The 24,017-nt window shown below is 51.2% G+C and overlaps 3 protein-coding genes across 3 annotated transcripts; 2 read left to right on the plus strand and 1 right to left on the minus strand.

Annotated features, from left to right (window-relative positions):
• The first annotated feature begins 7,095 nt into the window (after positions 1-7,095).
• Crag (DENN domain-containing protein Crag) lies at positions 7,096-13,458 on the plus strand. Its single transcript, XM_003740630.3, has 11 exons — positions 7,096-7,367; positions 7,714-9,503; positions 9,687-9,970; positions 10,170-10,494; positions 10,632-10,786; positions 10,907-11,100; positions 11,325-11,733; positions 11,894-12,040; positions 12,164-12,405; positions 12,512-12,687; positions 12,895-13,458. Exons 1-11 carry the CDS (start codon positions 7,153-7,155, stop codon positions 13,029-13,031), a joined length of 4,074 nt encoding a protein of 1,357 aa, XP_003740678.2. The 5' UTR covers positions 7,096-7,152; the 3' UTR covers positions 13,032-13,458.
• A 411-nt stretch (positions 13,459-13,869) lies between these two features.
• On the minus strand, positions 13,870-16,900 carry Lon (lon protease homolog, mitochondrial). The gene is made up of 2 exons (XM_003740631.2): positions 15,098-16,900; positions 13,870-14,909 (listed from the first exon to the last, which is right to left on the minus strand). Exons 1-2 carry the CDS (start codon positions 16,898-16,900, stop codon positions 13,971-13,973), a joined length of 2,742 nt encoding a protein of 913 aa, XP_003740679.1. The 3' UTR covers positions 13,870-13,970.
• Positions 16,901-22,447: 5,547 nt separating this feature from the next.
• LOC100900867 (uncharacterized) lies at positions 22,448-23,441 on the plus strand. The gene has a single exon (XM_003740632.1). The coding sequence runs from the start codon at positions 22,536-22,538 to the stop codon at positions 23,439-23,441; it is 906 nt and encodes a 301-aa protein (XP_003740680.1). The 5' UTR covers positions 22,448-22,535.
• Positions 23,442-24,017: the final 576 nt, after the last annotated feature.

The following is a 24,017-nucleotide window of genomic DNA, read 5'->3' on the forward strand; positions in this document are numbered from 1 at the left end:
CTCACTTGACACATCATGCTCGGAATATGCTGTTCATGATGTTACACTTCTCTAGCGCATCGGAGCAATCAGTTCAGGGCTCTCGAATGCTCGTCTCTTCATTTATTGCTTAACATGGGATCGTTTTCTCGGGAAGCTCATATCGGATAGGGACAGTGGCTTCGCGATGCAGACGGGCACCATGTGGAAAAGAGAGCAGACCAGTCTCTGGGTTGTCGCTTATTGGGCGACGGGCCATTGCTTTCTCTGCCAATGTCGAATGAAAGGGAACGAATGTAGTCTTTAAACTGAAGTGAGTTCTGTTGCGATCCCATCCTCCAATTGTTCCGCGATATCTGGCGGGGCTGCCTTCTCCATATGGCCCTTCGATGGGGATTCTTCCCCCGTCGTCCCACAGAAAGAGCTCTGGGGAGAGCCGCGGGACACAAAATAGAGACATCCGCGAATAACTTTCCGAATGCCAGACAAGCCAGATATAGAAGAGATCCGGGGGGTCGCACTTGTGGCACCAGTTGTTGCGAGCTCTCGCGCGACACCGTTGGAGATTCCCGCAATGGTGACACGTAGAAGCACCCTCCCCCCTCTCTTTCAAGCATCCAAGGCGAGGCGCTGCAAGCTCTCGGTATTGTCGTCTAGTGTTTTCGTTGGGCGAATGAGCGCGACTATCGGAGAGCCCCGCTCTCGATAGGCTCTTTGAGGACCCTCTGGTTGTGTCGAGGCGCAGGGTGGACTGTCTGAAACCTCTCCTGTCGTGGCAAAGAGTCCAGACCTCTCCTCTCCTCGGAGCATCCGGATCCCGCGAGGTTCCTCGACCTCGGATCTGTTGCATGATCGCTCCATCCATTCAGGTATCAATTAGGAATTCCAGTCGCCCCCCTGCGACATCATCGTACTACGTATATACCGCCGAGCCGGCTGCGCGATGCGCATTATTCATAGAGGTGCAGCACTAATGAGAACTTGTGTACAAGCTGATGAGAGCGGCCGCACAGTAATCTCGAGCTCAGAGGAAACAAACGAAGATCCGTGGGTGGGTGGACAGGTGTCGGATCAAGACGAGGAGATAAGGTGACTGCTGCCTGAAGAGAGGGTCTGGGTTCGACTTCGTTGATCAGGCCCGGAAATTCGGGCATCATGAATTTCAAAGCTTCCATTTATTCTTAGTTTTGAGGGATCGATGGTAGGTCTGGACTTGGTGTGGATCGCAGGATGGATCTCGTAGGTTACGAATGACCCCGGGGACGAAAAATGTGGGGCTGGAGTTTTTAGCAGAAGACGGGCGAGAAACAGGTTAGCAGCCGAGGGGGCGGGCTGGCGGGTTCGCGGGCGGGCGCTCTCCCCTGGGCGAGCGAGCGAGCTAGCGAGCGGGGAGAGAGTACACTCAGGTTAATGGAATCGCGAATTGTTCTCATGTAGCGAGCAGAATAATGAGCAGAGAATTTCGAGACAGGAATTTTTTCGAAAACCTTCAACTCTGAGTAGGTAGACTGAGCAGCCTGTCTGACTGACTGACGGTACGCCGGGCGAAAACTCCGCGCGGAGTCAGCTCCGAAGCCGGATAGCAGAGGGAGGACTCTGTCGAAGGTCGGGGGCGGCTGGAGCAGCACTTGGAAATAAATGAACGACGTCTTGGCATTCGACGTTCGTTGCTTATTCTCTAAATTGCTCTCGAGTTTCCTCCGCGTGCGCGAGCGAAAGCGAACGTACGAGGCACGAGCTGACTGACTTCGCGGGGCTCGTCCGTGGGTCGGAATACACGTAAAAGACCGTAATTCGACGCCAGTGTTTGAGGTTATGTCAGGTAGTCTTCAACCGGTAAACCAGTCGCTCTGTCAGTTCTGAGTTCTCCCCAATCTGGTTCGTACCAAACGACGGGGAAGCTCGTCAGCCCATCGATGCGCTGAAGGGACAAACGACCGAAGGGGAGTCGGAGACAGCTCAGACAATGGCCACGACTGATTCATGAGTCGAATCGAAGATCTGATTACCGAGTTCTTGAATTTCCGAATATTTCTCTTGTCAGTGAGCCCGCCGATGTCCTGTGTCTGTTTTCGCTGCCGAACTTCTTGAGCGGTGACTCCAACCATCGGGATGAGCACTCCAATTGGATTCTCTCTTCTCGATGGATGCCTATCGAGTCGACACGAGTCTCTATGATGATTTCTACCGCATGGAGGTTTCGGCGTGCTTGTTGCGGACGCCGCGCGCAATTTTTCTCCAGTGCTGGCCCACCTGAGCGTGACCTCCGTCGGATGCGCGTCTTGGCCTGATCGGTGAGGCGGCGGCGACTACGGCTGCTTTCCAATACGACTACCACGAAGAGCGCGTGACTCATATCTGGGTACGGGCAATGATACGAAATTAAGGGTTTCCACGATGGGAGCGTCCCAAAGTCACCGATCTCTATGTTTTGGAATGTATCCGAGACAATCGAGTCAGACACGGAAACTTGCGTTCTCGTTAGGGAATCGAATGCAACGGATTTTCTCGCTAAATATGATTATCGACGGCAGTTCATTCCATCGGTGTTGCATCCGGAATGGATCCGCCGACTTCGTGAGGAGTTCAGACCACTAGCAGAACCTATCCCGTTTCTTAAGGAGGGCTGAGAACCTCGCCTCGTCCCGCCGCATAGGTATTCAATTCCGGCGAATCCTGCTCTGAAGCTCTAGACTTTACGAGAGTGTGCCAATTGAAGCAACAGTTCCACTGGGAAGAGAAGAAGACCTAGGAGGGAATCGTTGTCGCGAGAATTACGATTCCTCCTCGGCTCTTCAAGCAATTATCAAGCTAACAAGGCTCGAGGGAGAATCAAGCAAGCGATTGGTGGAGAGGAGCACCACTGAATTGATCGGCTGGCACTTGACAATATCTTCTCGATGGGTCCAATAGGAATCATTTCGTTTTTCCAAAACTCATCCGGAACCTGATTATTCGAGGACGTGTGATGTTTCCGTCGTATGCTCATACCTGATTTCGACAAAGGCACCGGATGCGTTCTTGGACGCCGTCGCCGAGAGAGAAAAAACGTTTCCCCTCCAGATGAATGTGTTTTGTTATTGATCGGATACGGAACTGTGAGTAAGTCTCCGGCTGATTGTCCATCAATGAGAATGTGCGTAAATCCGATCAAGCTCGGATTCATGCCCCTCCGCATCTTCTCTGTATCATTTTTGTTCTCCGTCGGTATACACGCCACAGGAGCGCTTCGCAACGACCGAAATTTTCCGAGAGCCCACCCCGGTGCAGAGCAAGTCTAGAAGGCTGCGAGGAGGCTTCGTCAGGCTGTGTCCGGATGAATTATGATCCATCGTATCAATCCGAACGTAGCATCGAATTTCTCGTTCGAGTCCTGGAGACCTATTACAGAGTAGACTCGTTTCTCCTGGCAAAAACGTGACGGCGAATTCTCTTCATCCATCAATGAGACTAATCAATGCACACAATTTCGAAATGAGCTAAAGACTCGAATCGGAAGTCTCCCGGGGAGCCAGTTGTACGGAGACCCATGCATCAGCTGAAAAACCAGAGAACGTCCATGTGGGCTCCGATGTCGTTGTTATTGATGAAAATTTGAATTCGATGGAAACAGCGAATAACGTTCGTTTGTGGTTGGAGAGGGAGCTGGATGTGCTCGACTAAGTGAAGCTCAGGACCGGATCGTTCGAATTCTTTTTTTTTTGTCTAAAATTGATACAAATCGAGACTGAGCGTCGTTCGTTCCACCGCCTCGAGATGGCATTCTCTGGAGAATATTCGAAGCTGGCCGGGACCCGCTACGTCTCGGCCCGTTAGTGTTCGAGACATTCATTTATACGGTCACAGCTGAATTCAAACTTTTTGTTTTGGCAGTTCCGCCTCCATCCTCGCGGTATCGATCACGATGTTGCCATGATCTCGGAACCGATTCCCACTTCGAAATCTGATGTTCCCGGAATGACATCGGTGCGAGTTAGCGCACAGTGGGATTTTGTTTCCTCTGGCCAACAAAGCTCCAGCCCCCCTGGCGGGCTGAGCGCGATTCCTCCCAACATTATTACATCGATCCGAAGCGGGTGGGTTTCGAGAGCGCGAGCACACCGACGAGTGAGGAGCGAGAAAATCTAACGGGTATCATACGCTTCGGTTTTCAATTAAACAGAAATAGAGAAAGTGAATCAGCGAACTGTACAGGAGTCCGGCCAGCTCTCTATTCAGGACCTCTGCGACGGTTCCGCTCACGGTGGAATTTGTTTGCGCCATCTTGCCTTCATCCAGCTGTAACGAAGCTCTGTTTCGTCTATCTCTCCACTGTTTTGCTCGTTTATTCGCTTCTCGTTGCCGGGCCGAGGCAATGAGTTGCTCCGCGGCCCGCCAGCGAGCAAACGGGCGGACTCGGACTCGAACTGTGAGCTCAGTCACCATTACCAAATGCGGGCACGTTTCGAGCGTGCCACCCATACCATACACAGTCTGGTCAATGGGGTTGCTAGGTTGGCTTTGTTGCCTTATTTAAGGCAAGCCACTACTCCGCTGTCCCTCCGGCCTTCGTTTGGTATGTCGCCTAGATTTGTTTATTTTACTCTCGCCGGGCCCCGAAAAACTTTTTCGCTCATTGCGCGGTCTGGCGGATCGCCGAAAATCCGCCGGCTGGTCATGACGAGACAGCAGCAGAGCCGGATAGGGACTTCCCTCGATTCGGTTAAATTGCTTCTCCGCTGTTTTTGTCTGAGGTCAGAGGAGGCTGAAAATTCCCCGACGGACTGACGCAGGCATTGAGCGCAATAGGAGATCGACTTCGTCGTTGATTGCCCGTTCGGCAATCTATTGAATTTCCTCAACCAGTCGATTCTCGTGGCATCCCGGATGGATGCACCTGATCGGCGGTAATAATCGATGGCCGCGAAGTCTTGCCCGGAAGTCCCTCAGAGAAGCAACAAGTGATCTACAGTCGATTAGCGACAGGCAATCGCAACAATGGAGATTATTGGCAGCGGTAGCAGGCACGGAAAAGTATACATACGGCACTGTTTGACCTCAGGAGGTATTCACTTTAGCTCCGCTCGCCAGCTCGGTAGGTCGTTCGAAGGGAGAGAGAAGCGATGACGAGAATATAATAGTCAGTCGACCAGCTTATGAATCGAATAGTAGTCTGAGCGGTCTGGGACTACTCTCGGGCGGGTATCACCACTATCACCAAATCACCACTATAATTATAATACAGACGCGACCGGACGAGACGGCGTGGCGTGCCCAGAATTGCGCTTGGTGTCAGTTATGTAGCGAGTGACGGTGTGAGCGGTAGTGGTAGAAGAGCTTGCGGTTCCCGAAGTGGATGCAACGACGGTGCTGCCGCTCGTGGTGGATGCAGGGTCGTGCCGAACCCGAGTATACTCGAGTAGTCTATGATGTGAACAATTATTCACCCCAGATGGATTCTGCAACACGGAGCTGATGGAGCTTACCGTCGCTGTTTCCTGATCTCGCTAATGATACCTAGTCAACAGTTCATCTAGTTCTGAATAGCGGAAGACGTCGAGGGCCCCGGAATACGAAGGAGATACGATAATAATCCCTACAGAGCGACGCGGGGCGGAAATTCTTCGTTGAACTGCTCGTTATAGAATTCGGATGGGCTCGGAGTTTCCTGTTGCGCGCAATTTGGTCGCTCTAGCTCCTTTCCAGACGAGTCGATTCCCTCGCGAGCCAGTGAGAAGGATTTCCGGTCACGGAACTGTCCATGGTGGGCGAGGAATTCCTCTGCATGTTCGTGAATTTCGCTTCTTCACCGAGAGGGAAATCGTGGCGAAGAGCAAAGCTCGCCGGTCTCTTTTAATGGACTGAACAATAATTCCGATACTCATGGATGCGAGCGGAGCAAGGCCAGTACTCGCGCGGCTGTTTGTGGTGGTAGTGATAGCATCGACGGAATAGGCGACGGTGGTGGCGGTCGTGATGGTGATGGCGGTGGGCATCACATAGTAGGAGCGAGGCTCGACGGGGGAGAATGAGAGGCTCTCATTAGCACACCACAGTCTAATTTTATCCGTCCCAAGTAATGGCTTTGTATTAACATCCAGCCAGCGTTATAGCCGTGTCAGGAATAGTGAGATGGAGGCAGGCAATGAAAATCACGACTCGACGATATTCTTTGAGGGCCATATCAGGGACCATTTCATTCATTTTAATGCATGCAACCAGTCCCCCCAACCTGGCCGATGGCCGAAGGTTCCTCGCGAGCGGCTTTCCGCTTCTGCTTCCCGGAGTGAGTGGAATTCACTGACGAACCATGGCGGAAATCCAGCGGAACCTTTACCTTAAAGTAGGAAACTATGCGGAGACTTCTTCGGTTCGTCTCCCGAAGACCATCAGCCAGCCAACCTACCGCTCGAAGACGCCGTGGAGAATTCCTGGCGAGGAATTCGAAGCTGTGCTGAATGTCATTTCATAAAGACACGCTTCTCGCCGTCGTGGCCCCCAACCATGCTTCTCGGGAGAGCGCCTCGCTTCCCGAATGTATGTAGGAACGTTCAGCCTCAACATACCGACGGAGAGAGGAACTTTGCATATGCGCCTTCCTTGTGAATTCCTTTGTTGTCTGTAGAAGTTTCCATCTCTCCATTGTGCCGGGCGTTGCTGAGCGTACGCCCTGGATGAGATTTTAATAAATGTTCGCACATTCCTCAACCTGTTGCAGGTGTGGGTCAAGTCTCCTACCCCCCCCTCACATCTCGTCGGAGTCAATCCATGGGAAACCTTGAGAGACAAACAGTATTTCCCCTTGTATGGGGCCTCAGCAATCGGAGGGGCTAGCTCCAATGATCGAAGAGCCACTGTGAAGCGATCGGAACATACAAGTCTATCTTTCATTAGATGGGCTCTGTCGAATAGATGGGCACTCGAGGCCTCACCGTACTATAGTGGGTTCCTCGGTTCTTTCCCGAGCCCAAGTCCATCCGGAGTACAACTCCTCGGATCTTTCACTTTTGGGGGGACATTCCAGTGAACTAGGATATGTTTTGTGCGTAGGTTCAAGCATATGCGTTTTTGAGGATGATCAATCATGACAGATTTACGGAAAATTCCAGGCCAAGCCTCGTCAGCATGGACGGGGATCCCCGGAGGCTGGTGGATTACTTCGTGGTTGCCGGCATCTCGGACGAGCCGAGCCAGATGCAGGACACCACCGAGCTTGAGGACCAGCTCCCGATCACCGACATAGCCGTGATCATCGCGTCTCAGAAGGAGCAAGCTCCTCTGGAGTACACCTGCATTGAGCGAACCCCCTCGGGCCACTCGGCCGACCTGAACCACGGGAGCATCCGGTGCCAGACTGTTTTCCTGTGCTATCGGAGAGGCCTCGACAAGCCTCCACTGACGGATATCGGGTGAGTTGAGAACGTTGCAAGTCTGTTGCCCGTTCGATTGCTCAACATTTTCGAGTTGCTGCTGAAAGTTCCACGCCCTTCCGAGCGATATCTCTTGCGCACGCGCGCTCTCCGAATCGTCTTTCCGGTCGGGCAGCAGCGGGCATACCGTGAAACGTCAGCCCATTCTTATTATTCACTTTCGTACACATCGCGGCTACAAGTTTGTACTTTCGCTTGGTCGGGGAACAGATAAAGGAACTGGTCAAGCGAACAGAGAGCTTGCTGAACCAGTGAAAGGGAATGCGACCGCAGGGCGGGTCGAGGGCTGCCTGCGGAGCGAAACTAACCATGGATTTAATTTCAGCGTCCTCTATGAAGATAAGCAACGAATCATGCCTGACAGTGAAGTCCTCGACACTACGCCTTATGGCCGAGTGGCCAACGTCAACAACTCGTCGTCGTCGAGAACTTTCCTGACGTTTCGAAGAGCTCCTGAAACGGCGTCTTCCAACACTCTCGTGGTGAAGGATATTTGCGTCATCTTAGCGAGCAAAGGAGAGACCCCGCCGCACGCTTACTGTAAAATCGATCGGAACCTCAACAAGAGCGTCATTGGTACAGACGTTTATATTTGCTACAAGAAATCCGTTCATAGACCACCGTACATCTTGTATCGACCGGAAACGATACTCCGTTTTCCCACCTACGACAAACGCCCATTCCCGCTGCCTCAAGAAGTTCATCTGTTCAGCCTGCCGCTGGGCGCCACCGTGGAAAAGTGGAAAACCTACTGGGATAAACCCGGACCGGAGTTCGCGACGTTCGTGTTCACGTCCCAGACGGCGACTCGAGCCTACGGTGCGTCGTTGAGTTTTTACGAGCCCTACGAACCGAACTCGGAAGAGATAGCTCTCCTCGGCCCCATCCAAGACAAAGAAAAGTGCTACGCGACGAAAAGTATCTGCGTGGTGTCGCGGTACCCGTTCTTCAAAATTTTTAAGAAATTCCTCCAATTCATCTTCTCGCAAAGCACGAGTTTGAGACGGGAGAACTCGATCGAACAATATATTTTGCATTTTATCTTCAACATACCGCTCCCGACCATTGAAAGACCCCGGGTCACGGTTCCCCTGAACATGGATCACAGTCTGGCCCTCCGACATCTGACGGATACCTCCCTACCGACATCCGGGGCGTCTTTCCTGGAGCTTTTGAGCAATCTCGGGCCCGACAACTGTATACTCACACTACTGCTCGTCTTGACTGAGAACAAAATTCTCATCCATTCGCTCCGGCCCGAGCTGGTTTCGTTCGTGTCGGAGGCCCTCGTGTCGGCCTGTTTCCCGCTGAGCTGGCAATGTCCGTACGTTCCGCTGTGCCCACTTGGTCTCGCAGAAATACTCATGGCTCCGCTGCCGTTTTTGGTCGGTGTGGACTCGAGATATTTCGATCTCCACGAGCTACCAAGCGATGTCATTTGTGTTGATCTCGATACGAACAGCATCTACATACCTGAAGAGAAGCAATACCTTCATCCTCGCATGATGCCGAGACGAGCGACGAAGAAACTGAAGCAGACGCTCACCGACCTCTTCGAAAAAGTCGGTCACTACCGCATCCAATATCACGAAATTCACACTTCGATAAAGGATCGAACCGAAGCCGACTTCGCCGTCCTTCGCAAGGAGCGCGATCTCGATCTACAGATTCAGGACGCATTTCTGAAATTTATGGTTGAAACCCTGCGGGACTTCCGTCAATTTCTCCGGCCTGTCACCGAAAAACCCAAGAATGTGACCGCTGAGACGCTTTTCGACGTGGAGAACTTCCTGCGTACGAAAGACAAAGCCCACGAGGAATTCTATTTTCTCCTCGTCGAGACCCAGATGTTCAGTCGATTGGTCGAAGAGCGAAGTTTCCTGTCGGAGAACGATCATTCGTTGGCTTTTTTCGACCAGTGCTGTGATCAGTGCGATAGCTCGGGACAGGTTTGCGACGACTTGTTGCGCATCGATGCCGGCGAGGACAACCACACCGCTTATATCGCGCCTCCCGAACCGCCACAAAACCCCGAACACCTGAAATTCAACGGCTGGGCCAATCTCAACTTCGATAATTTCACCAGCATGTTCGTGGGCGCACAGGCTCTCGATGGTGAGCGAGTACAATATTTCGGATCCTCGGGGCTTTAAAGGGGCGAGTAGCGCCTCCTGGAGCCGGAGCCCTTCAGGTTTCGCTACGCTCTCATTCATTATTTATTTACGTCGATCGACGGCAGGAACGATACGTTTTCTGTTCTTGTGTGTGTTGTTCTAACAGAAGACGCTTCCCGTCCAGAGCTCGACAACGGCTTGACGCCAAACATCGAAGAGTATCCCGGGAGTCCTATAATAAAACGAACGAAGCACGAAGTGAAGTCGGCTATAAAATCAGCTCGACAGCAGAACGAAGTTCCCGCTAGATGGGGTCGAGTACTCCTCAGCGCTTGTTACTCGATATGGTTTGTTCACTTGCCGTCCTACCTGGCGACCATTCCGGAATCCGAACGACCCGCCGCAGTCCGAATGGCATTCCAGATATTGTGTGATGCCCAGCAGCGATTAAGTCACCCCGTCGATGAGGTGCGTTTCGGAGTAATCGATATAACAATTCGAGCTCATTCATAAGGTTCTCAGAATCCGATAGCGAATGCTCAGGACTAGACGCAAAAGTCTCTGTGAGGATTTACATGGGTGCAAGTGACAAAATCCCATCATCACTTCATATTGAAGCGGAGTATTGCGCGGGCGTTCTTATTGAATGTTTTCTTCCGCGTTCTAGGTTTGCTACCGGGTCATCTTGTCTCAGTGCGCCATTCTATCGCAACCCGCTCTGGCAGTAAAAGTTCTGATGGAGACGAAGCAACGGAAGATATTTCTAAACGCCATGACACATGGCTATTACAATAAAGCGGTTATGGTCTCTTCGTGGCCGCAGTCGAAGGCATGGAAGAGACTCAAGAATGTCATTTATGGCGTAGCGCAGTTCAAAACGGCTCTACGAAGGAGTCGAACGACTTCGGTCGCGGCCAGTACGACTTCCTTAGAAGGCATCACCAGGATGCCATCCACGCTTTCGCTGCCCCGCAGCTACAAGGAAACTTACAGTGAGTCATCAACAGCGGCTCATTGTACCCGGCAACGGATCTCATTCTTATTTTCGGTGGTGCTCGGCTCCATATGAACTGAGTGAGTCCCTTGAAGTGTTTTTCTCCCTCAACATTTGTACCGATATTGCTTACAGTGCCGTCAGCCGGAGTTCTGATGGGTGGAACAACTTCGCGACAGACAACACCCACGAGAACGCCCACCAACACCCTCAGACGGAGCAAAAGCTGTGAGGCATCGCTCTCGATGGAGAAATATATTAGAGAGGAGTCCGCTTTCATCAAATTCAGGGTGAGCAGTCCTACGTGAATTCCGTCATCCTACCCTCGTCGTCTGTGTCTATACGTACATGAATTCCATATCGTAGTATGTCTATCACTAAACGAGGTTTCGATTGGCGTTCCCGCACAGACCGCGCCTGCCTCAATGACTCTGCTCGAACAGCCGCGCGAGTTTTTCGCCAAGACCGTGAGCCCCTCGCTCCAACGCATGGGAAATTACGGTTCGGGTCTGCTCCAAAGTTTACTCAAGGATCGCTCAAATCTGTCGAAAATCCGTCGTTTCTCCGCCGGCCCCATTCGGCAGCCAGACCTGTCTGATTTAAGGTAAATTTCGTTCGATAGTCGATCAACCTCGATCGAATACAATTCTTGAGCTCCGTTGGAAAGTTTCCGCGTGCGCGGGTCTCTCCGAGGGAGCTCAGAGATATTTTGCGTCCTCCTCATCTCCCGGATGAGACTGTTCGGTACCGATCGGAGCACGTTCGCGCCGTATTCAAAAGTTGGGAATACGTCTGTCCGTCTCACCGGTGAACCATTTTCGATTACAGACGTCCAAACAGCTCTCCCATCGGTCGGGCGGCACCGGCGGGTGGAATGGATGTCATGGGCAATCTACGCTCAATGGCGTCGCGTCTCACCTCGATGATCAACACAGATTCTTATCGAATTCCTGCCTCTCGATCACTGGACCAAATGTTCAATAAACTGCCCCCTCAGGAGGCAAGCTACAATGGCTTTACGCACGCTCCCGGTGGGAAAGTGGCCAGCGGGTTCGTGCACATAACAATGAGTTCCTGTTGTCAATGTGTCAGCTGCAAAAGTCTTGTTTATGACGAAGAGATCATGAGCGGTTGGACCGCCGATGATTCGAATCTCAAAACGAAATGCTGGTGTAACGCGTCGTTCGTCCCTCAACTCTTCGTCACAGTCAAAGATCGTCGAGACTTACATAAGGAGGTGAGTTCCGCTAATTAGTGATCGAGAATTTCACCGCAAATTCCATTTCCCCGAATGTCACCGCGAGGCTCCGGCTCCCTTGGATGAATCTCGAGAAGTGAGAAAATTCGACTCTAGCGCGAGGCGCGGATCGCTTATTACTCTCGGATTCTATTCGCAGGAAAACTTCGCTCCATGTGACTTCACAGTGCCTTATCTTAGTCCTCTTGTTCTACAAAAAGAAGTGGAGAACGTCCTCGAAGCCGGCAGTGAGATTTTCACACGGCCCAACTTCGTAGACGAGCATCCGATCATTTACTGGAATCTAGTAAGTGTTCCGAATAATCCTGATCGCTGTACGACAGATTCATGAACGAATGACGCGGATATCAACCCGCTCCGATTCTTGTCAGACCAGATAACTGATGGAGACTCTCCCGTTCGATTCAAGGTGTGGTATTTCTATCGTCTGAAGCTCCCGACGAATATAGACCAGCTCTGCGTTCGTAGTGGCATCCTGCATAAGGGTTTACAGAGTTCTCAAGAAGACTCGACGCTATCGAAATCTCCGGTCATCGTGAAAACGCTTTGGGACAATCCCAAATTACACGACTGCATAACACCGCCGCTGTATACTGTGTACAAGCCGGGCGACCTCTACATAGACGAAAACGACCCCTCAGGTTTTAAACGGTGAGTTCTAGCCTGGCTACTAACAGAAAGAGATAATCAGACTCGCATCCCGATCGGATTGTCCCGCGAGTTTAATGGAATTTCACGGCAAAAAATCTCTTCTCAGCGCTGGTCGTACCATACTCGAGCACATGAAGTCCGGTAGTGAGAGCAACGTTCGAGACGCCGTCGTATTCTTGATGAAGGAGCGGCAGAAGTGGAAATTCCGTAGGAATCCCTCGATTTACAGAGAAATCCTGTTCTTGCTCATACTGGAGTTCGGTGCCAACATAATCAATCCAGGTAAGATGTCATGACACGGATCCATGCCGGTTGATCCCAGTGAATCGATCCATTGACCAAATCCATCTCTTCCTCGCCCTCGACATTCATTCCAAGCTAGTGTTCATGCATGCATGCATTCATATATCTCCCAGATGATATTCGATTGTCCTGGGGAAATTCTTCCATCGATCTTGACCTTTCTGAATCCTGACTCCTCTCTTCCAGAATGGTTGGATCGAGAATACCATCGGGTTTACGACGAGTTAGCTAGCTACCGGAATCAGATTTTCCAGTATGATCGTTACCCATCGCTCCACGCGCGCTTTGCCCGGAGATACTTCGGAGATCTCGACCTCTTCTAGTTGCAATAAGGGAACGCAATAGTTTACGTTGTCGATTCGCTCCAGACGTTCCATTAAGGGGTACCAAAGAATAGGTTGACTTGAATTCTCCGTCTGCGTCGCCTACCATATTTGTGTTTGTCTGCGATCGCATCGCGAGCATATCGTCCAGTTCTGTACTGGAACGAGTTCGAAGCGTCAGCGGCGGATTCTTCGATTCGAGAACTCGGCTCTTCGGAAAGCAGTGACCTGATGTTTAATGGAGGAGAGAGTAGGAGTAGTTTTGTACCGTTGGAACTTTCCCTGCGGATAATACGGAACGATTGTGCAAAATATCATTCGTTTTCTCTTGCCGGTCTCTACCATCCGTTTTAGATTTTCTTCCTCGAAGAGACGATTCGAATTGATTGTTTGTTTACGGACGCCTCGCATCTTGCGTTCGAGGTTAGGATAATTTTTAATGAAGTTTATTGCATATTGCCGAAAGAAGTTCTTGAAACTTCGCCGGAATATTTACATGTTGTTGATATCGAGTGCTACGTTAGTGAATATCGGCGACGAGACCCAAGAAAAAAAAACTGTATATAGCATGTGCACTCCGTTTTGATATCTATGAGAGACCGAATAAAAATGGCAGTCAGGTGAAAGCGAGCCACGTCTTTTCTCCCATTCTTTCGATCAATGGTTGTGATTTAGAATAATTCAGGACCTCGACTTAAGGTAGAAAATTATATATTTCGTTCCTTCAATAACTTACAATTAGATACGCTTCGTAAATTTCGAAAATGTATTACTCTAATAATATCCGCCCGTTCTATGCAGAGGACACTGAGCTACCTCCCCGTCATCCTGGAGCTAAGTTTACAAACTTTACAGATTTTCTCACGAACACATTCAAGACCAGGGAACGTGTCATCGGGAGCTTTCAAATAACATTCTGGAGAAGACTCTCGATCAACTCTAAAAGACGATTTTGAACACTTCATCGTAAGTGTTGACGAAATGCGCCTCAATATCCGCACGAACGAAGTCTGGTAGGTCGCTGAAGTCTCTGCGGTTGCCTTCCGGTAAAACCACGAGCTCAACTCCGCTGCGTTTCGCTGCGATAATTTTCTCCCGTATACCACCGACAGGGAGAACTTTTCCCGTCAGTGAGACTTCACCAGTCATGGCAACTCCTTTTTTCACCGGCAGACCTTTCGCCAAACTGACTAGAGCGGTCACCATCGTGATCCCGGCGCTGGGGCCGTCCTTGGGGGTGGCGCCCTCAGGCACGTGCAAGTGTATTTTCGCGAACCGCAGGAATTTGTTCTCCGCATCGGTCTGAGCCAAGAAATTCTTGGCGACTGAATGCGCGATGGAGACGCTTTCTTTCATCACGTCGCCAAGGTGTCCCGTGATATGAACACCGGCTTTGCCCTCCTTGTAGTCCACAGGCTCTGTCAGCGTTGTTTCGATGTATAAGGTCGCGCCGCCCATGGCGGTCCACGCGAGTCCGGTGACCACTCCCGGCGGGGTGATATCGTAGATACCCTCGTTGATGAAAATAGGTTTCCCAACGAAATCTTGCAAATTCTCCTCGCTCACACCAACCGTCTCTGTTTCCTTGCTGACTATCTTGAAGGCCGACTTGCGGAAAATCTTCTCGATGTGCTTCTGTAGATTTCTGACGCCACTCTCACGCGCATAGTGCTTGATAAGAGTCTGAATCGCACTTTTTTCCACTGTGATTTTATCGTCCGTGAGCCCGGTAGCCGTTCGCGCTTGCGGTATCAAATACATTTGGGCGATGCTGACCTTCTCTTCCGGGACGTACCCACTGACTTCGATCATCTCCATTCGATCTCTGAGCGGATCGGGGATCGTATCCAGAACATTTGCCGTGCAGATAAAGAGGACCTGCGTATTCAGAATCGAGGAATGTTATTTGTTTGGCTCAACATCGTCGACAGCTGGAGGGCTGCAACTATATCCACCATAATTCATAGATCATAAATGCATCCTCCGGTGAAATGATGTGTTGAGGCGAGAGTATTATGAGGTCAACAATGTCAAAAATTCAGAATTTCCCCGGAATCGATACTCACCTTCGAAAGGTCTATATTGAGATCGAGGTAATGATCCAGGAAATTCGCGTTTTGTTCGGGGTCCAGAACCTCCAAGAGAGCCGAGCTGGGGTCACCTTGATGGCCTCTGCCGATTTTGTCGACTTCGTCGATCAATACGAGGGGATTTTCGGTCTGAACTTTCTTAAGGCACTGAACGAGCTTGCCAGGCATTGCACCGACATAAGTCCTCCGATGTCCCTTGATTTCCGCCACATCTGTCATACCGCCCACGGAGAACCTGAAGTACTCCCTGTTCAATGCTTTGGCAATCGACTTGGCGATGCTGGTTTTACCGACCCCAGGAGGGCCGTGGAAACAGAGAATCTTTCCTTGTGTGCTGCCTTTGAGTTGGCTCACGGCTATGAATTCGAGAATGCGTTTCTTCACGTCCTCCATTCCATAGTGGTCCTCGTCGAGAGCAGCTCTCGCGCGCTCCAGATCTAGGTTCTCCTCGGAGAACTTGCCCCAAGGCAACGATATCAACCATTGCAGATAGTTTCTCGTGACACTAAATTCGCTCGAGTGGCTGTCGAGGAACGAAAGCTTGTTCAACTCTTCCTCCATGACTTTGGTCACTTGCTCGGGCATGTTCAGCTCTTTCATTTTCTGTCGGCATTTCTCTTCGACTGCGTCCTTGTCTTCTTTCTCTAGTCCCAGCTCTTTTTTGATGACTTTCAACTGTTCCTGGAGCATGAACTTGCGATGCTGTTGTTTGACTTTATCCTCGACCTCTTTACCTATCTTCTGCTGGAGTTTCGTCAACTCCAATTCTTTCTTCAGCAGAGCCAGAGCCAGGTACAATCGTTTGGGAATGTTCTGTTCGGTCAGAATCTCTTGCAGCTCCACGGACTCGCCAGCCGTGAGCGCCGCGCTGAGATCGCTCAGATACACGGGGTTGTCGACGACCTGGTGACCCGAGTGGATGACTTGCTTGATTGACTCTCGGTAAAGCGGGTTCATCGAAATGATGTCTCGGATCGTTTTTATGATCTCCTGAGTTACTGCCTTGATTTCTTCAGTCGTCTCAAACGGTTCGTGTAGGATGTTCTCGACTTCGACCATCAGAACTTTGAGTTTCCTCTCCTCGGCGGATACTGTCTCGCGCACTGGGATCTCGGGCTCGCCTGCGCCGTTTTCAGGCTGAGCGGCCTCCTGTTGTGCCGAATCCTCCGTTCCACTCTTTCCGTTGCGACGTCGACGCCGACTTTTGGGTTTCGTGAGTTCGTTTTCTATAATGGAGTCTTCGTCGATCAGCTCCTTCACTCGAACTCTGCGGTGACCCATTACGATAAGGCGGAGTCGGTTTCCCATGTCTTGCACTTCGTGGATTTGCACAAAGGTTCCCACAGGGTAAATTTCGTCCAGACTTGAAACGATGTCGCCCTCATGGTTGTCGTTCTTCTTCATGAAAACTCCCGCATAGGGTTGATTGAGACGGACTTTCTGTTTAATTAGTTGAATTAAGGCAGGATCAGATATTTCGATCATTTTGATAAAGCGTGGAAACACCGGATGTCGGTTGACCGCGAGCACCGGGACCTTCGGCCAATAGTCCGGAACGGTGACGGGTGACAAAGCGGCGGGTGGGGGTGGAACTTCATCGAATCCTTCGTCATCTCCGGAGTTGGGCAACGTGGAGAAAGTTCTCAAACCTCGAAGAGAACCGAAGGACGTCGACGAATTCTTTATCAGGAGCCTCGAAGCATTCACAAGCGTTGGCACCTTATTCGAATTCCTCAACAAGACGCCGAGGGCACGCGACGCCCGGGCAACTCGGTACATTTTCCTCTGAGCTTCCTCGAATTCTAATCGAACAGCGCGCACCGCACGAGAGAGGTGTCCCACCACTACCACCGACGGCGGAGGCTCGATGCCGCTGCCGGCTGCTGATGTTGAACAACAGAGCAGATTGTCTCCTCAGGAAGGGAGCGCCGACTACCATCACAGCGCTGACTCTTTCGGCCTTTCGGCAGCCACGGTACTCGAGCCTTTTCAGACTTTCTGAGTGGCTCCGAGCTGCGGACCTGGGAGGGAGCTGAGGGTGGCTGGTCATCGTTCGTTGTGTCATCAAGCGAGTTGGTTGACGCCATTAGTAAAAGAGTCAGGTGCCCATTACAATACGGAGCTCTCTGTTGGCGGGGGGACTCTCCGAGATTGTTTGCTTGAGAGCCTCGCGAGGATCGCCGGGTGACACCGACTGTTTCGAACGGAAATTGAACAGAATTCGAATCGGAACATCATTTCACGGCTCGAGCGGCAATTCGAAAAGAAGACGCGATTCTAGTGCAGGAGCGAATCCGAGGACATCCGATACCAAACGGACTCAGTAGAGCACAGCTTGTCGAGAGTACGCTTCTTGGGGAGGTATCGGAGCGGGTTCTGATTCTCCATCGGATCATACCGATTATTTTCCGTCATCGGTCGATATAGTTTCTGACGTGAAACGTCTTCAAATCTACTCTGAGGGGTATTTCCAACTAAACTTCGTCTTCGTGTGACGAAATCTTGTCCGCCTTTGACATCTAATAAGTCTGCGAATGCGACACCAATTGTGATGAGGTTTCCGCTGGTAGAATTGAAATTTATGGGAGAACAGCTGTGTATATTCCTCACGATATTCTGGAGTATGTGTTCTGCAAGATGAGCTCGAATCTGACCCCCCATGAAGAGGTGTAGAAAACCGCATAAATAACTGATTTATTCAGTACAGGCTCTCCTTGTCAGTGCGCCAAGACTCTCGTAGGCGAATCAATGTAGGTCTCACCAATTACCGCCGGAATTTCCACTGTAGACTCTCGAGAACCGATCGAAAATTGGGGATAAACTATCAAATCCCGTTCCCCAATCCCACCGCTGCGCTCTTTCCTATTAATGTGTGCACCATCGCTCCCCATTACTTCTTCCAGTGTGCGAGTCGCAGATCTGGTTCTGCAAATGATGGAGCAGCGACCGGCCCCAGAGAGAGAAATCTCGGAAGGGTCGCCGATACCCCAGATGGAACTGCGGTGTCACACGATGCTTTTAACATAACCCTTGATTCAACTCAATCAGGGAGAAGCTGAAGCCATCTAGATCTAGAGGAGTTTCTCTACACCGCCGTCAAATGGGGTATTGAAATTGGGTTTCCAAGAGAGTTTCGGACCTAAACGAAACTGCGACAACGCCCGGAAAAATCAGCTTATTATGCGAAGTTATCGTGATGAGAAGTAGACTTATCCTGAGCAACAGTATCCCGCCGTTGCTCGATGAAATAGTTGAATCGAACTTTGAGGGAATCGAGTACCAGGTGCATGGGAAAACGACGCGCATCTTATTTCTCCCGAGATCGATCACGAGCACGAGACGGGGAAGCGGGAAGTCAGAGTCACCTCTTCCCCTTTGTGAACGGCGTGCTCTGTGAGTCCGTCACGCTGAAGTTTATGGCGGCGACCAGAAGCGAGTGTGCTATAGACATGAATTTTAGGTTGCAGAGAATTGTTAACGACTCTGTAGGACTAGATCAGTGGTTCCCAACCTTTTTCTTCCATTGAACCCCTAGGGGTTCCGCAGGGGTTCCGTAGGGGTTCCGCAGGTAGACTTTGGGGTTCAGCGCAATCCGCCACGGAACCCAAGGGTTCCGTGAAACCCCGGTTGGGAACCTCTGGACTAGATAATACCGTTGTTTTCAAACATGGGAGACGGACCAATCGCGAGACGCCCGAGCTCAGCGGCAGAGCAGAAGGCAAGTAGGCATATCATACGCAAAATAGCTAGGAAAGCTCGAGATAATCGGGAGGAGAAGTTGCCCGTCGAGGAGGGGAGGATCACGGACGACCGTGCTTCGCTGCGATGGCGCCAACGAACGGGCAGCCCCAGTCGGCCGCAGGTCGGTTGGTTCCTCACAGCTTTTAGTAAACCCACTCCTTACACAAGTGACATGGCTCGGCAAGGTCACATTATCTTGTCTTCGTAGATATCTCTTAGGAGCGTCTGCCTCAAACCCTTCGATCCATCGGACTCCACCATCTTCAGCACCGTTTCGAGATTCGGAATGGCTTTCGAGGCGTCGGGAGGTGTGCTCTCGAGCATGGACATCGAGAGCCTCAATGACTGATTAGAGCAGCGTTTCTCAAACTAAAGGGACGCGTCTCCCGGATTAAGGGAAAAAGTTCACCAGGGCTTGAGTTACACAATCGAGCACTGACCGCTCCTCGATCATGGGAACCCCGTCCAGGTTCCATGTAGAATCGGGAGGACACCGATTGAATAAAGAAAACTTCACATCGGACGAAACCGAATCCTGTGTACCTCGATGATTCTGGTGATATACGAATCAAGACCTGAGGATCCTTTGGGGCAATCGAGAATGCCTTTCACGTCCAAACTTACGGTAGTGTCTCTGACGCTACCTGCCAGGGGCTTTTTTTCCCAGACGGCGACTCCAGGGAACGCATCTACTCTCCGGTCTGACTCATAGAGGGGAGGATAGGTCCGCCACAGAATATCATCTCTCGGGCTCTGAGCGTACACCTGGGAGAGCCCAGTTCGTTACTCTGTGCTCATGGCTACAGGAATTAACGGCGGAATTATATTAGCACGCGTCACGAAATGAACGCCTGTGCTTCGCCAGTCCCCCTGTCTATTGCTTCTGGATGCTGAATTCATTTTCGACGGGAAACGTCTTCAAGAAGGTTGGGGTAGTAGGTAGTACGACACCAAAACTGTGTGACGAAAATCAAAAGTGTGTGACGAAAATCAAAAGTGTGTGACGAAAATATGTGACGAAATTCGTCCATTTCCAACTCCCCACAGCTCAGTCCCACCAACACTGATCGCAGTCCGCTTGGTGTCATAGTATAGCAAATTTACAGGACATTCAGTTAGGATACTTCCAACAGAATCTCCACACGCGCAGATCGATTCCTTGCCTCCTAAATGACACCCCATGCGAGATCAGAATTTTCGTCCGTGAGCATGGCTGCTCTTGGGAGAGGGCGATTTCGAACTTCCAGAGCGCGCGTAACAGCCCGATGGCTAAGGCAATGGCATTTTCGCATCGGACTTTTTCCAAAATCAAAAGAAGACGCTTTTTCAATTTCGGTAGAGAGGTCGACTTCACCAACGATAATGAGACCGGAAACTAACAGTTCCGAACGTCGGAAGTCCTGTTCAGGGACCAAAACTACGACTGATTGTGACAATCTAGTACGGGCGCTGGAAGGACAGCGCAATGGCGAACGCGTCGACTCAGTACGATGAGCCAGTCTGCCGGTCTCCCAGCGAAACTCCGAATGGTCGTAACGCGGAGGAAAAATTCATCATGCTCGCAGTATACGCTCACCAGCATACCACATTCAGAAACTTGAAGCACAAACTGAAGCGATTGTTGCGAGACTACGGAATGGATCCGTCGGCCGGTTCGAATGTTCCACTGCTGGTGCTCGGAGATTTCGACGTCTCCGAGACGGATTCCTCCAAGTTACAAGCGTTCCTCGGAAAACCTCGTGGACTGGGGCTACAGAACGATCCGAGAGAGAAGACGACACTCGGAACACATAGATCTGAGGTTCTCGAGACATATGGACGTTGTCTGCAGAACATACATATCATACTTTTCGTATCATCGGCCAGTGTTCAATAAGATTATTGTATGAAGATATTACCGACGTATAACGATCAGATTTGAAATCTCCGTTTGATCTTGCTGGTGGAGCCAGAAGAGGCGGCACGGGAGATATGGGAAGAGTCCCGGATGTTCATCACGGAATTTAGAGATATCGCAGGTGGATATTCGCTCGAGTCAGTCCCTCATCGATTCCACCCGCCAGCCTGCGAGACCTGGATCTCACTCGGAAGGAACTTTGGGTTCTCGGCTGGTGGAGCCTCACCAACGTCATCCATCCGCCGAACTCGGAAAAGTTAAGCATCAGGGCCGTGACTGGAGCCCATTTCTTAATGGGCTGAGGCGTCTCGGCCAACAACCTCTTATCTTCCGCATCAACGAGAATTACCTTCTTCAGGCGGGTTCGCGATGTGCAGCTGGTCGGACACGCTGATAATCTCTTCACCCTATTTCTTCGCAAGTCCCTCTCGGGATAGCGATCTCCGTAAAGCTACCCTCCCCAACTTCAAAGGGATTTGAGGCCTCAGATTCTGCTCTGATCATCGGGACTCGACCGCCATCTGCAAGTGGAAAAATCCGGAAGCCATGTGTGTATTATATGGCAGGGCTGGGTTCGCAACCACAAAATATTCATAGGTACGTGTCCGCCAGGATTGGATAGGAACAGATCTAGGGGAACGCATGGCTATCCGAGATCGGTCAGATGGCGAGGGTTTAAGTCGAATCAATAAGCCTTCTCTGACAGAAAATCATTCCATGAGCCTCGAGCTCGCCGCAACCACCTACTCTTTGAGGCGAGCAGCCTCGACTGAATGAGCTATCGGAAAACTTTCGATTCTAGGCGATTCTCCCCTGGAGGAGGAGCGGGGATCGGGGAAAGCTCAAAAAGAGCTGGCTCTCGATGTCTGCTGCTGGCCAGAATGCCCGGGAGCATTTGCTGTTGATTCCCGACACGTTCGACTTCGAGCTTGTGGTACGGCCCGGAGATTATTATAGTTTAAGAATATTGTAGGAGCTCTCTGGCTCCGACCCCTTACGCTAGGAGCGAAGCGATCTGCCGAGAAAATCGTATCGATCAGACCTCAACGTTCTGAAAGTTCAAGTATTCTTTCCTCGTTCTCATCGAAACAATTGGTTCGCTTTGTATCAATCGAGTGAATTTCAGCGCTGATATCATCAGTCGAAGTGAGTAAAGAGGACCCACGCGGAACCGGAGAGCCACGTGATCTTCCTTCGGTACCGCATAGAACTGCAACCTTGCTTCAACCGCTGGGGTGGAGAGGAGATTCGCGCTGCGATTGAATCATTTGTGCACCAGGGAGACAGTTATTGTCGGAAATCGATCCAGAATGGATAATCAATCTTCCTCATCAAGAAGACCGAATCGAAGACCGCAACCGCGGGGAGAGTTTAGATTCGAGACGCAACCGTTCCGCAACCGTCCGTGTTCTCGAGTATCTTGAGCGGGTTCCATTGGCGCCATTCCCCCGAACGCCAGGAGCCCAAGATGCAGATTTATTCGACGGGTTCGATCACTTGATCGTCGAGTGTGAGGAGCAGACGAGCCCCCACAATTCTGGATACGGTATCCGACGAGGCTACCTGCGACCGTTCTGACGGCGGTCTAAGATCGAGGGACCGGTCTCACGTCTCGTTTACCTCGCTCTCAGTGCCTCCTCCCCACCTCCCTATACAAGAGAGCGCTCGTCACTTCAAGCCTCACTCAAGCAGTCCGTTCCATTCGACACGTGTGCAATCGTCAGCTCATCGTTTCTTCGCTGCCTCATCGATTCGTTCGTCTCAGACAAACCGAAAATGCGTCTGGTGTATCTCTTACTCCTGCTCGGGCTTTTCGCTGATTCGGTAAAGCCAACGCTTTTGCCGACGGGATTGGCCCTGCTGGCCGCGGCCACACCTTTGAAATTCCTGGTGGCTCTATCTGGAATCAAGATCGGACTCCTGAAGTTGAAACTCCTCAAAGCTCATCTCGTGGGACCACTCGCCGTCGGCGTTGCGGGCAAGGCTGCTATCGTTGGCACCAAAGCTCTCGTTGCCAAGAAAGCGGCTATGGTCCTAAAGGCGAAAAAGGCCCTTCTACAACTCCCGATGAAGGCTGCCGCGATGAAAATCGGTGCCATAGCCGGAGCTCACGCTGGAGCCAAAGCTGGAGTGGCCGGATTCAGGTCCATGCCGAAATTCGAATGGATCCATCCAGTGGTCATTTCTGCATCGGCTCTTCTCAGCAAACCCGTTCACAGCGCTGGAACCCCGATCGTCCCGCCTGAGCCCCAAGAACCTTCCTACGGACACAAAACACCATCCCGTGCTCCTGCTGCCCCGGCCTATGCTCCCGCTCCAGAACCCCACTACCGCAAACGTCGCGAGGTGGAAGAGACTCTAGAAAGCGAAGATCTGACACAGAGCTTCCGGGAGATCTTCGAATTGATGAAGTCGAAAGACGAGAATCTCTGTGACGCTCGAACCATCTGTGAACTCGCCGTGAACCCGGAACTGCTCGAGACTTACGGTCCAGCGGTTCTCGGTCTCCTGCAAGATTTGAGCGACGATGAGTCCGAGCCTTGGACTCCCTACAAGCTCGCCATGAACACTGGACTCGGGTCGGGGTCTCCGGACACATGCGCCCGGGCCTACTCGAAATGCCCGAAAACCACCGAGGAGCTCATCGAAGAAGTCAAGCTCCAGGAGGAAATATCTGCGTAAAATTACTTTTCATGCGACTATTTATGGTTATCGTGCCCAAGGCGGGATGTGGCAACGAATAAAAATTTTGTTATATATAAGAGCTTATGCTTCCTCTTTGATGGCAATCGTCGTTGGCCTCTCTGATGATCAGGCTTTGCGACTCAAGAGCATCGCGACCGAATCCGACTACTGGCTTGAAAAATGACACGTCGGAGCGAAATTCGGTAGTCAAAGTTCAGCCGAGATGAGCGAACCCATAGGTCGGATCTCATCAATACTATGTTTCTATGATACTATCCGTTTCCGAAAATCCCGAATACAGCAAGACCCGATCTGAGAATGGCGGAAGTCCAATACTACGGCGATTCGTGGGATTCAGAGCGCAGATTATTCCTTGCAAGTAAAGGTGAGGCATTCAGGCAGAAACGTTCGAAGTCGGCTACCGTCCTCGCGGAAATCGCTTGCGGCAAGTGTTCAGAAGTTGACGGAAACTGTAAGTCGCGATTCTGCACAATTGAATGAAGCGAGTCCGTGGAAGCTCAAGACACGGGAGAGAAACGAACCGACGCAACGGGAACCGGGACCGCTTGCCCA

Source organism: Galendromus occidentalis, unplaced genomic scaffold, assembly GCF_000255335.2.
Source record: "Galendromus occidentalis unplaced genomic scaffold, Mocc_1.1 scf7180000077073, whole genome shotgun sequence".
NCBI classification, from domain to species: domain Eukaryota; kingdom Metazoa; phylum Arthropoda; class Arachnida; order Mesostigmata; family Phytoseiidae; genus Galendromus; species Galendromus occidentalis.